General features: G+C 41.0%; 1 protein-coding gene across 1 annotated transcript in view; it reads left to right on the forward strand.

Moving 5' to 3' along the window:
- Positions 1-17,259, forward strand: part of RYR3 (ryanodine receptor 3) — a 721,882-nt gene that overhangs the window by 447,663 nt on the left and 256,960 nt on the right. The window contains exons 50-56 of the mRNA XM_060262621.1: positions 1-141; positions 1,607-1,770; positions 2,097-2,175; positions 5,592-5,681; positions 11,643-11,786; positions 13,782-13,844; positions 17,114-17,189. Coding sequence (XP_060118604.1) covers positions 1-141; positions 1,607-1,770; positions 2,097-2,175; positions 5,592-5,681; positions 11,643-11,786; positions 13,782-13,844; positions 17,114-17,189 — 757 coding nt within the window. The remainder of the gene's footprint in view (positions 142-1,606; positions 1,771-2,096; positions 2,176-5,591; positions 5,682-11,642; positions 11,787-13,781; positions 13,845-17,113; positions 17,190-17,259) is intronic.

Below are 17,259 nucleotides of genomic sequence, written 5' to 3' on the forward strand. Positions count from 1 at the left end.
CTTCTAACAAATCACTTTGAGCAATGCTGGAAATATTACTGCTTGCCTTCAGGATGGGGAAATTATGGAATGGCAGCTGAAGAAGAGTTACATTTAACTGAGAAACTTTTCTGGGGAATATTTGATTCCCTCTCCCATAAGGTAAAGATAGTAATCAAGATAAAGGTTTGCAAGATAAAGGTTTGAAAAACATCTATGCTATAAACTGCCTAGATTGCTTGTTTAAAGTCTGCTTCTACTTAATGTAAAAATTGACAATGAATGCATCTAGCCAAATCCAAATACCTTGCTGAATCACTAAGGGCTCTATTCAGACAAGATCCTCAAGGACCCATTGTCTTAGTAGGAAAAATAATGTTAAAATTGGGAACATTTCTCACAATGTCATATACTGATAAGATCCAGACTTTGATTATTCTTATCAGATTCAGAAACCATAAAAATGCAGGTCTGGGAAGCAATGTTTTTTGTGTGTGGATTGCTTTTGGAAGTGAGGGCTTCAGCTTTGCTGTTAACTTAAAATAATCATTTTGATTATTGAGTACCTTTTGGTTGCAACATGAAATTTAAAAAAACACAAATGATTTTTATCTATGATTTCTGCAGATTCCTGAACTGCAATAATTTTCTTTACTGATATTTGTGAATGATATAACAAAATGAGAGCATTCACAATTTATTCTTTTCTTACTAAGATGAACTCATAGCAAGACTGTGGAAGTTTGTGTAGAATGTGGTGATTAAATTAAGTATTACCAGACCCCTTAGGCTCAGGATGGGTGGCATTTAAATTTTTTCAAATGTCAAAAATGTACTTTTAAAGATAAAACTGCAATACCTATTCTCTGCTAGGTTTAGATAGTAGTGAAATCGTAGTGAAATATATTTACAGAGCTGAAAATTTTCTGCCATTATTTCCCTTATATGCTGCTCTTTGAGCACCAAATATTTATCTTATTGGCTCTTTTTTCTTGGTGACAGTCATATGGGCTGTGGGCACTATATACAGAAGGGAATAAGATTAGGACACTACATAATCAGTTGGCTTCATTTGCCTTCAAATGAAGCCAAGTAAGAGGCGATATGCCCTGTCAATAGTTACATGGACAATTCCGGCCAGTCTGAAATTATGTACCAAACAGAATCACAGTACTTTGCAGACCATCAGGTTTGGCTACATAGTGACTCAACAAGGCAAAAAGCAAATTTACAGTGAAAATATTGCTTCCTGAATTGGTAAATACAGTTGAGTTCTTTTGCAGTAATCATTAAAGAAAATTGCCACCAGACTGATGATGCAGCTGAAAATGTTTGTGAAAAAGCACTCCTATCAGCTCAGTCAGCTTTAAAACTTGTTCCTATAGCAAATTGTTTTGCTATTATGAACAGAGTCTTTGAACAACTATTTCCTCACAAAAAAGGATGATGTGTGAATATGGTCCTTTATGCCACCTTGATCTTCTGCTTAGGGGCATGCGTCTTTTAATATTTGCTTCTTCATTTAACAGCATCTACTAATGCTGCTTCCATATGGCTGTGTTGCCTGAACTAATATTTTGCATGTTTTTCTATTCAACTTTCCAACCAGTTCCTATCTCTTCTGCAGAAGTATGATCCAGAGCTTTTCCGAATGGCCTTACCTTGTTTAAGTGCTATAGCTGGTGCTTTGCCACCAGACTATTTAGACACTCGAATTACCTCAACTTTAGAAAAGCAGACTTCAGTAGATGCTGAAGGAAACTTTGATCCCAAACCTATCAACACAGTGAAGTGAGTCATAACAACCTTACTCCTAATTACTAATGTGGGAACCTTATTCCTTCCTGCTTGGGTCCTTGCTGTCTCTTTAGCAGAAAGTGACATACAAAATCAGAACACTATGGTTTCCCTGTTTGCTCCTTGTTACAAGTTACACAGAAATGTCATTATAATTATGTGGCTACTTTGTTTTATTTCTTGAAAACAGAAATGTAATGAGAATGTTTAGCTCTTTGTATGTGTCTTGAACTAGAACAGTGTGACCTATGAATCTTCTTTTTTGTCTGTTTATTCACTCTTAGCAGAAGCTAAATGATACTGCTCTTTTATATTTGTAGCTTTACTCTTCCTGAAAAGCTTGAATATATCGTCAACAAGTATGCTGAACATACACATGACAAATGGGCTTGTGAGAAGGTATGGCTTACTGTACTACTGACAAGTGACTATCAGAAAATGACAACTGAAAAACAATAAGAGTTGAACATGGGAAATTTATTCAGTTTATGTACATGACAAATTCGCCTTTCTGAATCATAGCAGCACATTCCAGTAATATCTTATCTTACTTTTTTTGAGGAGAATGTACTTGTGAATTTTCTAGCAGCTGCTGAAGGCATCAGAAATTACTCTGATTATATTAGAGCAAGAGTGTCAAATGTGTGGCTGCGGGCCTGATCCAGCCCCTGCAGGGCTGATTGTTGTCCCATGAGCAACTGCCTGTCTCCTGCTTCCTCCTCCCAGCTGCTGCTGCGCTGCCAAGCCTCTGGGGGGGGGGGGGAGAAGAGTGCATGCACATGCACCAGAAAGCTCATGCACCTGCTCTCTTCTTGCTTCCTCCAGTGAGGTTGCTGCTGCATTGCCAAGCCTGTCTTCCCTCCTTTGGGAAGGAAGTGAGGGGGAAGGAAAAAGAGAGTGCACGTCTGTGCACCAGAGACTAGCTCCCCCTGCTCTCTTCTTGCTTCCTCCACTGGGGCCGCTCCTATGTTGCTAAGCCGGTCTTCCCTCATTTGGAGAGGGAGAGAGGGAGGTGGCAAGAAAGAGAGAGCATGCACACAAGAAAAAGGAGACTCAAAAAACTTTCAAGACCACCAAAGTTTTATTCCAGGGATAAACTTTCCTGTGCATGTTGACTTGTGTGTGTGTTGGGGGGGGGGGGAGATTCTTTTAACAAGCCCTGTTCTGCTGTTTTCTTTGAGTCCTGATCCCACATGCACACATGTTAAAAGGGGTGGGGGTGGGGATGAAACATGCATCTGGGATAAGGGGGATTAAAGGGAAATTATTTTGGCTTATTTTGAAAAGGGTTTTTCTATGTTCGTATCTGGGATTTCATTTTCTTTCAGAAAGACCCTGTTTAGGAAGAACAACACTTGGATTGGATTCTGTGGTTTAATGGCTGGAAGTAGATAGCCTAGTATTTTTTAATAATATTTATGGTTCCATATATTCCTGTTCAACACGTGGTTTCCCTCTCCCCCTTCTCACTTCACTAGCTGCCTTTCTTCACATTAGCCCTCCCTTGCTTTTTAAACTTGTTATTATCAGGGCTTTTTTGTAGCAGGAACTCCTTTGCATATTAGGCCACACACCCCTGATGTAGCCAGTCCTCATGGAGCTTGCAGTAGGCCCTGTACTAAGAACCCTGTAAGCTCTTGGAGGATTGGCTACATTGGGATATGTGGCCTAATATGCAAAGGAGTTCTTGCTACAAAAAAGTCCTAGCTATTATCGTCACTAGCTGTGAGTGGATTTTGTCCAGTCTGAAAGCAACACATTATTTTATTTGTGCCAGTTCCACATTAGACCTTTAATCCTGGTTCAGCCCTGTCTCCAAACTGATTTTCTACACTGGAACCATAGACTCATAGAGTTAGTTTCTATGATTCTAGTGTAGAATGTCAGTTTGGGAACAGGGCTGAACCAGGATTAAAGGTCTAGTGCAGAACTGGCCTTGGAGTGATTCCACTTTCCAGTTCTAACAGGTAAAAATAATAGTAAAAGAAACCTAACAACACAGCTTGCAATCTTTAGTAGTGGAAGGGAGCAAGAGTCCCATAGCACCTTTATAACTAACAAACTTTGTGACAGGGCATGAGCTTTCATGAGTCACTGCTCATTTCTTCAGATACAGCTAGAATGTGAGTCCATCTGTCTTTATATCTTGGAGGGTGAAGTTATTTCAGATGCCAAATAACAATAACAACTATTGGTAATGAGAGAAGAAACCCAGGAGGATACATTGACCTTCATTATCAGTTGCAGTTCATCAGGCTTTCTTTTTAATCTTCCTCTGAAATTCCTTTGTAAAAGAACTGCTATTCTTTTGTCAGCAGTTGAATGTCCTGTAAGGTTAAAATGTCCTTCCATTGGTTTTTGAACGTTGTGGTTTCTTGCAGCTTTAGAAAGAGTAAGAGTCCACTAGCAACTTGATGACTAACAAAATTTGTGGCAGGGTATGAACTTTCATGAGACACTTCTCACTTCTTCAGACTTATGTCCATTTATTCTTTGCATCCTTTTGGACCAAAGAGACCTAGGTTTCCTGTTTCATTACCTAGGTTTCCTGTCTCATTACCAGTGATGATATCTCCACACCTACTACCCCTCTGCATATCACACCTAATCCAATCAAGCCTATTGCCATTTGGCATCTGAAACCATCTTTATAAAGTTTATATCTGTTACCTCGTGTTACACTTTATGGCACACATGGCCTGGCCCAACAAAGTGACATTTATGTCAGATCTGCCTCTTATAACAAATGAGTTTGACACCTCTGCATTAGAGGTTTTATCAATAGGTATATGTTTCTGACAAGAAATGGTCCAGTGATTCTCATTATGACACTTTAAGGGGGTCACTCAAAGATCCACAAAAAGGAGTTCATGGAATTTGGTTTCTGGACTTCAGATTTAGGGCATTAAGGCAGCAATTGCTAGAAACTCAGCAGTTCTGCTGGGACTATGGTAACTGGAAATTTTACGTAGTATGTACATGTACAATACTTTCACATTGTTTAGGGCTGTCTCGACACATAGGGCACAAGTGAGCCAGGGGACAATTCATGTGAATGGAATGTCGTTGTATGCTTACATGGTTTCCTCATTCGCTAGATGATGCTTAATAGCTTGTAGCCAATTATATTGGCCCATGGACTGGACCTAACAGAGTTAGACTTCCCCTCAGAGTAAGATTTTCTCTCAGCAGAGAGAGGAAATAGTCAAAAATCCCACTTTCTTCTCATAACAGAAATGCTCTTCCACCACTAAAAACAAGCAGTAAAATACAGGCCACTTTCTTTTAAAAAATAACCGATGGTTTTCAAAAAGTGTGTGTCCTATCTATGGTGTTTATCTAAGCCATGTTACTTGTTTTCTTTTGTTGTCAGTTCTTAACATGTAGAAACCATGTATTGTCCAAACACACATATTGATAATGATCTCTGAACATGAAGTCTCTGTTTCTGGATGAAGAGAGCCAGCATGGTGTCATGGTTAAGATTGGTGAACTCTAATTTGGAAAACTGGGTTTGATTCCTCACCCCTCCACAGGTGTCCTGAGGCTAGTAATATTTCTCTCAGAATTCTCTCAGCCCCCTGTTGTAAGGAAAGGAAAGGTGATTGTAAGCCATTTTTGAGACTTCTTAGGGTAGAGAAAAGCAAAGTATAAAAATCAGTTCTTTTTCCTCATCTTCAAATCATCTATCAGCCAATTCATCTATTCTTTTTTTCTTTTGAAAAATAAATTTTATGTGAGCAGCTATTGCAGTATCTTATGCAATTAAATCCATAGGCTAATGTGCACTGTGTGGATTGTGTGTCTGTTTTCAGAGTAATAGTGGATGGAAGTATGCTGCTTCACTAGATGAAAATATGAAGACACATCCTTTAATAAGACCCTTTAAAACATTAAATGAAAAGGTAATGAAGATGAGCCTGAACTGATTTATTCAACAAAATAGCAAGTTTCGTACACAGTTTTTCATTTATACTGTTATACCTAAACAGCGTTAACCTTTTTGAGATCATTGATTTAGGCCTAGGATTGTACTGTTAGTCTTCTCTGTGAAGTTGCAGTATGATGATGCAAGTTTGCCTCTAAAGTCTTGTCTCCCTTACTTTCTCATGTGTTAGAATTCATCAGAAATTCCAGTATGAAGCTTATTGGTGATGCCACATTCTATTACAGTTTGGAATATTTAAGACCATTGATTTCTATGTGCTTAAGTAGAATAAATAAATATCTCTACGGGCAAATCCTTGCTGCTCTTATTGTAGCAAAATCACAAGTTTCAAAATGGTTTCAGGATATTTGACTTCTAATAACTGCTAGCTAGTTTCCAATCACCTCTGTACTGCTCTTCCCTTCAATTCAAATAACAAATACAAATTTCACTCTGCTGACAGGTTTTCTGTGGATGGAATATGTTTTACAGCATTTTGATATGCTTGAATGGAAGCCACCTTGGAGCTTTTAACTCTAAGGCTGTAATTCTGTGTGTAGTTTGACGAACATACAGTGCACTCATTTGCAGAGTTACTCCCATTTCAGCCCAGCTAAATTAGTGGGCTTAAACTGAAGGAATTTTGCCTAGGATTGTACATCACTGAATTTAGAATGATTTCACAGCATCATGTTGTTTTTGGTTTTGTGAACATAATCTTTTACTCGACATACAAGATCCATCAGATGACAATTGTTCACAGGCCTATCTACTGGGTCACCTTCTGTTAGAACCCCAGTGGAGACTCCCAATGTGGCTGATATTCAATCAAGACCTCTGACCTTGGCTCTGGACCAGTGTTCCCTCTAAGCTGAGTTAGTGTGAGCGAGCTCACAGATTTTTAGCCTCCAGCTCACACATAAGCTCACAACTTTAATGCCAGTAGCTTACAAAGTAGAATTTTTGTTCACAAGAATCTGCAGCTTAGAGGGATCATTGCTCTGGACCCTATCTTGCTTAAGCAGCAACCAGTCAGCATCTCCTCCACATCTATTTGGCTCCACCATTGATCCTGCTGGAATTGGAGGGCCTTCGCTCTTCCCAATGGCCCCTTTCTCAAAACTGACACCATTCTCATCTCTTTGCACCAAGGTCATATCATCACTCAATAGATAAATCCTGATTGCACTCTTGCTGCTCTGCTAGTGACTGCTCCTATTACCAAGGCAGGGAGGTTTTAAACTGCTGTTCATGAACTTTGAGGCCACCTTGGTACTGCTGTGGTACACAAACCTACTCCTGCCAACCACAATATGTTTGGTCCCAATTGAGATCATGCTCCTGGAACCCATACAGAGACTACTTCCAGACCCATACCTAGTCCTGATATCATTCTCAGCCCTGTCTGCACAGCCACCACTGGTCACACTTCTCTCTGACCTATTGTTGATATGTCACACAGCATTCCTTGGGATTGCCTTGTTCTCCATCTTACCAACACATTGGTTCCAATTTCAGCCAACCAATACCTCAGCCTTTGGATCTATTACCACACCCGGATGGATTGTCAGATACCAAAACTGAGAGTAGTTGATTGCTACTGATCACCTTACTGAAGGTAATGTTCAGCAGCCTTATCATAAGAACAAAAGAGAAGCCATGTTGGAATAGGCCAGTGGCCTATCCAGTCCAACACTCTGTTACGCAGTGACCATCAGGAGATCCACCAGTAGGGCCAGAAAACTAGAAGCCCTCCCACTGCCCTCCCCCCAAGCACCAAGATGGCCTCGGGTTTGATTCACCAGATCCTTCCAGTGTTAGATTTGATATTTCCAAGACCTATGCTGAAGATACCACAGATGTCCCCATTGAGACAGGTCGATCGCCAGCCAATTCTTTCTTCTTCAGAAGGGGGCAAAGGTTTTCTAAACGTTCTGCAATGCATGGCAACAGCTTTGGGCATACAGCTTGCTACAGATGCTCCAGTAGTGACTGACATTGTTCATGACGTTTTACAGTCTGATCTTCCATCAACGATAGTCCTGCCTATGCTACTGGTACACTTGGCTAAACTCAAGGAAATGTGGTCCAAACAAGCCTCAACTCCAACTGTATCTAAACATTACAAAGCCGCATATCAAGTCCAGACTGGAGATTCTAAGTTTTTACATTCACATCTAGAGCCCGATTCCATTATTGTTCATTCATCATCATAGGGGAAGCAAACTTGACATCTAGTTGTGCCAACAAATTGTAAGGGCAGAAAAATCGACACCTTAGCAAAAAACTACTCCCTGACCTCTCTGTCTTCTAGAATGCAGACATATTTATCTTACTTGTCAATATACAACTTTAATATTTCAATAAAGGTTGTTGCTCTGATTCCTCACCTTCCTCCCGAAATTCAACCTGAAGCTACAGTACATCTTTGACTCAGGAGGCTTGCAGGACATCCAAACAACAAATCACTACTGTGATATACAGAATTACTTGTTTCTCTCACATCCTAGAGACCGCTGTTGCTCTCCGCCATCATGCATGCTTGTGTTCAACATCAAGTTGAATATTGAAGATCTCCCATGTGATAATGAGGGCCTATTTCACTCAGCAACAGATGACACTTCTAAATAGATAGATCCAAGTGTGCAGCCATGTTGGTCTGAAGCAGCTTGACTCCTACTTCTAAATAGGTTTGACCAGAAACTCATTTGCATATTAGACCACACCCCCAACAACACCATTGTTTCACATAGGCAAAGCCCAGCAGGAACCTATTTACATATTAGGCCACACCTCCTGGCACCAAGCCAGCTGGAACTGCATTCCTGTGCGTTCCTGCTCAAAAAAAAGCCCTGGGTTTGATGATGGATGTTAATGTGCCAGGAACCTGGGTGTTGCTCCACCAACTTCCCCTCACCATGTGAAACCTAAGTCCTGGAAACTCCTGTCAGATGTTGTTCATCTGGCATGAGTGTTCTCCACCACAGTTCAAGCCTTGAAAAAGGTGTCAGCTGTCCTCAGAATAACCCTACCAACCAAGGTCTAAACCACCTACTTCAAAAAACTCTACACAACAAGCCAAACAATCTTTTTGACATTCCAGTGAGCCATGCAGAAGTCACACCACCACCAACCCATCTGTAGGAACCCAGCTGTTTCCCTACATCAGTACTTGTGAAAGAATCACCACCAACACCTGGGTCCTCACCATCATCCAGGTGGGGTAAGCCATAGAGTTCAATTTACCACCTTGAGTTCCCGGTTTCATGATCATGCCTCCATCTCCTCTACTTCTGGAAGTGGTACAGGGTTTTATATCCAAGGGTGCCATAAATCCTGTGCCTCACATACAACATTGTTGTGGGTGCTACTTCATTGTCCCCAAACAAGACAGCAGCAAGCATCCCATCATGGACCTCAACAAACACATCAGGAAAACAAAGTTCTGGATGGTGACACTTCAATCCATTCTTCCATTGATTCTGCCCAAGACCTGGTTGGCATCCATCAGTCTGAAGGATGACTACTTTCACATCACAACTCAACTTCAGCACTGCCATAACCTCTGTTTTGCTATTAGACACATCCACTATCAATACAGAGCCCTTTCTTCTGGAATCTCCACTGCACCTCAAGTTTTCACAAAGTGCATGGCAATAGTGGTAGCAGTTCTTTGCACTCAAGGTGTACTCATTTTTCTGTATTAGACAATTGGCTCCTCATGGCTCAGTCTTCTCAGCAACTGTAGCACAATATCATGCTGATGCTTCAGATCCCCAACCCCCTCCTCAACTCCCTTTGCATGAATCAGGAAAAAATCTCCCTTCATGCATCTCAGACTATTTAGTTCATATGTGCCTGTCTGGACATGGTTCAGTGCAGGTCTTTCCTTCCCATGGGCAGAGCATTAACTGGACAAGCCCTGGCACTACGTTTCCTTTCATCTCATGCTCTACAAGCCATAATGATCCAGCACCTTCCGGGCTTCATGGCTTCAATGACCTTTGTTGTGCCTCTTGCAAACCTACATATGAGATCCTTACAACTGTGGTTCATCTGGCATTACAATCCCTTGACCATTTCGCAGTCCACGGTCCTAAAAATCCTGCATCAGATCCTTCTGTCCCTTCAACGGTGGGAAACCCTTTTACTTGGGATGCCCTTTTGACCATGGTGTACACAGATGCCTTGCTGTGGGATTAGGAAGCCCACTGCAAGGGCCTCTTTGTGTAAGACCAGTGGTCTGTACTACAGCGACTCTCCAACATCAGTGTACTAGAACTCTTTGCTGTCTGGAAAGCTCTGATCTCCTTCCGCCCAGTGATACAAGGCAAAGTTGTCCAGGGTGGAAATGGTGGAAACATGTAGTTGAACACATTGCAGTTGTACATGTAGTTGTACACATTGTAATTGTACACATCCAAAGTTGTACACATTGTCTGTAGCAACTACATTCTATATAAAAAAGCAAGGGGGAACAGCCTCTGTGATTTTGTGCAAGTCAGCAATAGCTCTGTGGAACTGGTCCATCCTCAATCATGTCTTCTTGACAGCAATGCATGTGCCTAGTGAACAGAATGTACAAGCAAATGCTCTGAGCAGAATAAGTTCAATTGAGCACAAATGGTTGTTCGACCCTATTTAACTTACCCCAGTACATCAGAAGTTCAGGCATTTGGGTTTGTATGTGTTTGCCACTATACACAACACAAAGTGTCCTCTCTTCTGCACCAGGGGTTGCCCAATACCTGGATCTCTAGGGGATGTATTCCTATGTGGGGGACTCAGCACCTGCTCTACATGTTCCCACTGTTTCCATTGCTTCTTCGAGTACTACAGAAAATCCTGACTGACCATATCTCGTGCATCCTTATAGCATTACCGTGGCCCAGACAACCCTTGTTTCTGCTTCTGCTACATTTCTCCAGAGGTCAATACCTATGTCTACTGAATGCTCCAGATCTCCTGTTCCAGGAGGATGACAGAGTTCTCCACCACAACCCAAGTTTCTTCAAACTCACTGCATGAACAATTCTGCTTAAACTTTCCTCCACCGGTCACTGAGATTCTATTGAACACCAGGAAACAATCCACCTAATGCTCCTGTAAGCCTGAAGTGGAAACACTTTACCACCTATTCCTCAACCAAACGTTTCCAGCCGGGAACTGCTCCATTGCCAGAAGTTCTGACTTAACTTCTTGTGTTGTAGTAATTTGACCTGGGTTTCTCTTTCATTAAGGTCTTTCCCTCCATCCAATTACCAAAGTAAACAATCCACCAGATGCTCCTGTAAGCCTGAAGTGGAAACACTTTACCACCTATGCCTCAACCAAAAGCTTCCAGGCTGGAACTGCTCCATTGCCAGAAGTTCTGACTTACCTTCTTGTGTTGAAGTAATTTGACCTGGGTTTCTCTTTCGTTAAGGTCTTTCCCCCCATCCAATTACCAAAGTATTCATGAAAGGCCCCCTAAATCTCCACCCGCCTCATAAACTTGATTCTGGACTGGAGTCTGTTTCTACTTTTGTCAAAAATAACTGGCAGGCCATTTGAACCCTTGGCCACATCTTTCCTGCACCTTTTGTCATGGAAAAAAAGGTGGCACTCACATCACCTTGCCAGGCTAGTGAGCTCTGCGCTTTTAGAATAGACCCCACCATGGTCTTTCATGATGACAAAGTACCTGTGAAATGCACATTTCACTATAGTTCCAAATGTGTGTGTGTGTCTATATATATATATGAAAAATCATGCTTAGAAAAAAAATGTTATAAAAATTCAACTGAATTGTGTGTAACAAAATGTTGAGGGCTGTCCTTAGCCACATCTTTCTACAACCCATTCATTTTTGAATTGGCATATTGACCATTGTGGGAAAATATCCCTTAAGACTTTTTTGATGAATATTACAAACTTTAAATAAACCCCTTTTTTAAAGGAAAAGGAAATATATCGATGGCCTGCCAGAGAATCTCTTAAAACTATGTTAGCAATGGGATGGAGTCTAGAAAGAACCAAAGAAGATTTGATGGTACAGCAGCGAGAAAATGAAAAGTTCCGCACTATATCACAGTCCAGTCAAGTAAGCACTTTTTTTTTTTCAAACACAAAAATACATGTTGGTTTGTCCATATTCGTTCTGTGATTAAGTTACACATAATTTCTCTAGTTTTATTTGTTTACTTTTTAAGGAAGTCTGGCATGATGGGCTAGTCTTCTAAATAGTTTCAAAAAATTGTGATCATGGCTTATCTCATCCTGGAAATCCTTTAATAAAGTTGGTTGAGCCAGGAGGTGAAGAGTTCCACCTTGATGTGTTGTCTGCCCTATTTCTTTCCTAAAATATTCTAGTAGTCTCAAAAGTATTAATGTATAATTTCTAGCATTGGCAACCTCTAGCTGAGGGCTTACAACTGATCTCCAGATGACAGAGATCAGTTCCCCTGGAGCAAATGTCTGTTTTGGAAGGTGGAGTCTATGGCATTATACCTTGCTGAGGTCACTTCCTTCTCCAAACTCCACCCTCCCAAGACTCCACCTCCAAATCTCCAGGAATTTCCCAACCTGGAGTGGGCAACCTAAGGGGAACTGATTTCTGTAGCTGGTAGATCTGTGGCTACTGCTGTTGTATGTAGGGGTGTAGGAATCGGGTGGGTGGGAGCACTGCTGCTGGGGGGTGGGAAGTAAGTGGGCTGCTGGGAGGACTGTCACACTGCTGCAATGGGGGAAGGAAGTAGGTATGTGACTGGGAGCACTGCTACTATTGCTGCTGCAGGAGGTAAGGAGGTAGGCAGCTGGGAGTGCCACTACTATTGCTGCTGCTACTGTGGGAGGATAGAAGCAAGTGAGAGGCTGGGAGAGTGTTGGGAGCAGAAAGAGAAAGTGACAGGCATGGGGGAGAGAAAGAGTAAGAAAAGGGGTGGCAGAAGGGAGAAAGTGAGAGAATGAGAGAAGTAGTAGGAGAGAGGTAACAAGTGGAGAGAATGAGATGGCTGCTTCAGAAGAGCCAGTTTGGTGTAGTGGTTAAGTGTGCGGACTCTTATCTGGAAGAACTGGGTTTGATTCCTCACTCCTCCACTTGCACCTGCTGGAATGGCCTTGGGTCAGCAATAGCTCTGGCAGAGGTTGTCCTTGAAAGGGCAGCTGCTGTGAGAGTCCTCTCAGCCCCACCCACCTCACAGGGTGTTTGTTGTGGGGGAGGAAGGTAAAGGAGGGCGGGATATAAATCCAATATCATCTTCTTCTTCCTCAAGTTTCTTGTGGGTACCTCCCCACTTGTAATATCTACTGCAAACATTCACAGTAACAACCAAAATACAGACTAACAGCCAGTTAATAAAAAGACAACCTCCTTTTCAATTAACAGTATAAGAAATTATGCCTAAAATATTAATGTATAATTTTATAGGCAAGCTGGAGTCTACTTGAGGCAAGCTACCTGCTACTTCAGGCCATCCAGTCTATGATGATCACACCTTTTCCTCTGACATGGAACAGCTCAACTCTTTAGCCCCTTAGGGCAGTTAAGGTTACATTAACATGCCAGGAAAATATGTCTAGATTCCTGAATCCCTTGTGGGATTGATTCGCTGCAACTAAAGATGTGTGTACAAAGTGTTGCCAGATGGTTTCAACAAAAATTGTTGACCAATGCACACATACGTGATAAAAAAGAAAAATGCCCTGTTCTTTTAATAGAGCATTAAGTACGGAAATAAGTCATTGAAGCTTTTAGAATTGTCAAGTCCCTCCCGACAACAGGCAGGGGGGACTTACTGGCAACGTAGAGAGGCATGGGTGGCATCACAGTGAATTCTTTTTTTGCAGCGCAATTGTTCAGGTTCTAGAAGAATGCTCCAGTGTTTCTGAGTGTCCCAGTGTTTCCGCTCTGTCCTACTGTCAGTTCCCATTGTCTAGAATCACTAAGATAAGAATTTAAGCTTCTAGTGTAGAAAAGGGTATAGTACAGACATATGGAAACTTTTGTATCACTAAAAATAGCCTGTACAAAGAATAAAATGAAGATTGTATACATATGGAAAAATAACAGCTAATATTTTATCTTTTTTATCAATAGGGAAATGGATACAGCCCAGCTCCACTTGATCTGTCAAATGTTGTACTCTCTAGGGAACTCCAGGTTTGTTTTAAGATATTCAGAGGTATATCACTTCAAAAACACCATTCATTTTAATTAATATCAATAGTGACCCACATGAGAAAGGCAAAGGAGTCAAGGAGAAAATAGAGCCTGAAGCAAATTATGAATACGGCCTTGAAATGAGAGGGACAATTTACTATTGATAAAAAGACAGTGAGCAGGAATAGGATGCCTGGAATGTTGGTGAGAACTTAATAGGGGAATAATCTTGGGGAGACTGTAGAAGAATTCTACTCTTGTGGCTTCTGTTGTCACTGAAGCATTGTGGGCTGGAACCCAGGGTTGGAATGATTTGAAAGAATTGGGTGTGAATTTCACATATTGATTCAAACCAGCTACTGAGTTTTTAGCTACTGGCTCCCAATGAAAATGAATATATTGGTTTATGAAACAGAATTGGTTGGAGGTAGGAATGCTCAAACATGTCAAACAAGTTTGGGTTGCTTCTTGTTTGCCTGTGGTGATCAGGAAGCCAGTTACTCAGTGAGTGTTTTAGCTGTTCATAAACTGTTACTGTTTTTTTACAGGAACAGGTTACTTTCAGCCATCAGAAGCTGACTTTCAGCTGATGAATGATCAACTGGGAGTCAGCTTCTTATGGCCTGTATGATGGTGGCCCCTTCCACTTCCCTCTCTCAGAGGCCAGATTTCCCCTCCATTTTTCTCTCCCTTTCAGACTGAGCAACCCTAGTGGTCTGTTCTCCCACCCCTCCCAAGAGCTTTGGATGTCCCACCCTGTCTCGGTATGATATTTTACTGCTGGCTCAGTCCAGGAATCTGAGGGAAGCTCTGGGATTGCCCTTTAATTTAACCACTGAAAATGACACTGTTCACTTGAGACATTTTGAAATTTTCACTTTTCACTTGAGACATTTTGAAATTCAAAATTAACAAAATATTTTTATTCAAAATAGAGGGGAAAGATTAGCTGAAATCACGGTTTGAAAGTTCTGAGGAAACGTAATATAGATAACTCTGAGGTAAAACCAGTACATGCACAGATTTTAGTTCTTATATTTCAGGCTAATGAGAGTTTCTTCAGCTATTCACATTTACTTTACGTTGAGAGGCTTTTGTTCCAGTGTTCTCTAGACACTCCAGTACACTTTTTTTAAAGTATTCACTGACTCATTTAGTTTCCAGAAGACTTGTACCTCTTTTCAATACCCAAATCCCTTCTCTTGAAACACCAGTACTCATTTTTAGTTTTTAACTGATTATCAAGGTCTCTAAAGAAAGTTGCTAACCACACCAGGCCCAGGGATCTCTGCGCTGTTCAGAGCTAACTCCCTGTTTGTCTGGGTAAAGAAATTCTCCTCCCACTATCCTCTTTCTTTGGCCCAAATGTGAGTTTTCACCAGCTTCCCAAACTTTTTTGTCAGCTTCTCTATCTGTGTTAAACTGCTCTCTGCTAAGGCTGAAATCAGACTCAGCTCAGTCAAGGCAGAAATCTGACTGGTTCTTCAGCATGCAGCTCTCAAGTCTTTTTCTGCTCAGCTGATGCTAACCAGCCTTGGAGCAGCCTGTCACTCAAGGCTCTCTGTTTCTGTGAAGAATTAACCCTCCACAGTTTGTCCCTTTGCTGGCACCTGGGGAGCAAGATGGGTGAGGTGCTGTGCAGTGCTGACAGAAGCACAAGCAGCATCCTTTCCTTTTATTTGTTAGCTTCTTTGACCAATGGTCTTAAGCTCAAGATAAAACAAAAATAGAAAACAAATTACAAATAACTTAATGCCAAAATAGACTAACAGCAAGAGGGAAAACCAATAATCATAATCACAAAACATAATTAAATAATCTGAAAGACTACCTAATGTTAATATAAAATTCAATAAAACTCTTCAACATTATAAAAAATTATAACAATATAAACAGTAGCAGCATCAACAACCTGCTTAGCTACATCATATTCAGTGTCTTCCCCGCTGTAGCTGATATCATTGCTGTTGTGCAGTTCACTTCAATCTTTAGTTCCTGGTTTGGCTCTTCACAGTCCTTCAGCTGGTTGTACAGCACTTCTGAACTTCTAAGAAGTGCAGTCTGTCACAGCCTGCTGGGGAAATTTTCTGTGTACCCACCAAAGTTTTGAGGGGAGGGGGTAATCTGGAGACAATTCCCAATTTCTGATATCTCATCCTGGAAACTTTGCTGTCTCCCAGTTTTTCTGAGACCCATCAAATTTAGCATGGGAGCAGTGATCAGAAGCTGTTAGCTTGGGCTATAGAGAAAAGGAGATCATTCCTGTTCCTTGCAGTCCAAGCTCTCATTTTGGGATGGGAAGAAAGAAACAGATCTTTCCCCATCCCAGGCTGTCAGCATGTGCTGCAGAGAACAGGACATAAGTGAACTCTTTCTCCTCTCCTTTAGCAATGTGACTTCAGAAGCATTGCTAGTTTTGAAAAGGAAGGAGATATAAACTCTTTTTCCTCTCCCTTTTGCAATTTCATAACTATTTTGCTGAGGATGGTTGTGATTTCCTAATCAGCTTCTGACCAAGAGAAAGCTTCAAACATGCTTCAGACATGTTTGGTGGCTGTTTTAGCTGATTGATGTAAGCCAAACATATTCCTAATTGGTTCACAGTTTGATTGTGAGTATAGAATAGAATGACTGCTGAACAGGTTCATTAAGAAACTCATGGCATATCTAGTTGGATCCTAACTACTAACTGTGGCAGGAATGCAGATTTTTGCAGTGTTCCCCTTGTCCTCTAGTAGGCTCTTTTTGACCCCCAGAAACTAGATTGTGGGGGCAGAAACACTAATGTGGATTAATAACCTTGTGTGTTGAGGACTGGGGAGCAGCAAAGGGCAAAAAGACTATAGCTATTTCCAGGATTCAGATGGCATTACTAAGGTGAAGGGGATGAGCACAGGAAAGATCTATATTCCTGCCTCTTATAAAGAGAGTTTTGACTCTTGAAACTTATACCCTGAAAATCTTGGTCTGTAAGATGCTACTGAAGTCAGCTCTAACTGTTCTACTAGTTGTTCTGTTACTACCCTCTGAAACTATTCCTACCTCTGTTGGTAGCTAGAATTCAACTAGCTATATAGATATTTTACTATGTTTAGTACCAGGGTTTTGATTTTTAAAAAAAATATTTTCAGTACATTTATTGTTTCTTATTCCATAACACAGCAACATCTGTTTTAATAAACTGTGTTTTGGAAACGATGTGGAAATATATATATTTTTTTAAATTAGTTGACTGTAGATTATTCTTTCTCTGTTTTGTGATGATGCAGGGAATGGTTGAGGTGGTGGCAGAAAACTATCATAACATTTGGGCTAAAAAGAAGAAAATTGAATTAGAAAATAAAGGTAAAGTTGAAATGCCTTGCAGAAAACCTAAGAATCAAAATACAGAAGACAAATTGAAAATATTGTAATT

The sequence above is a fragment of the Heteronotia binoei genome, chromosome 21 (assembly GCF_032191835.1).
Source record: "Heteronotia binoei isolate CCM8104 ecotype False Entrance Well chromosome 21, APGP_CSIRO_Hbin_v1, whole genome shotgun sequence".
In the NCBI taxonomy this organism is placed as follows: domain Eukaryota; kingdom Metazoa; phylum Chordata; class Lepidosauria; order Squamata; family Gekkonidae; genus Heteronotia; species Heteronotia binoei.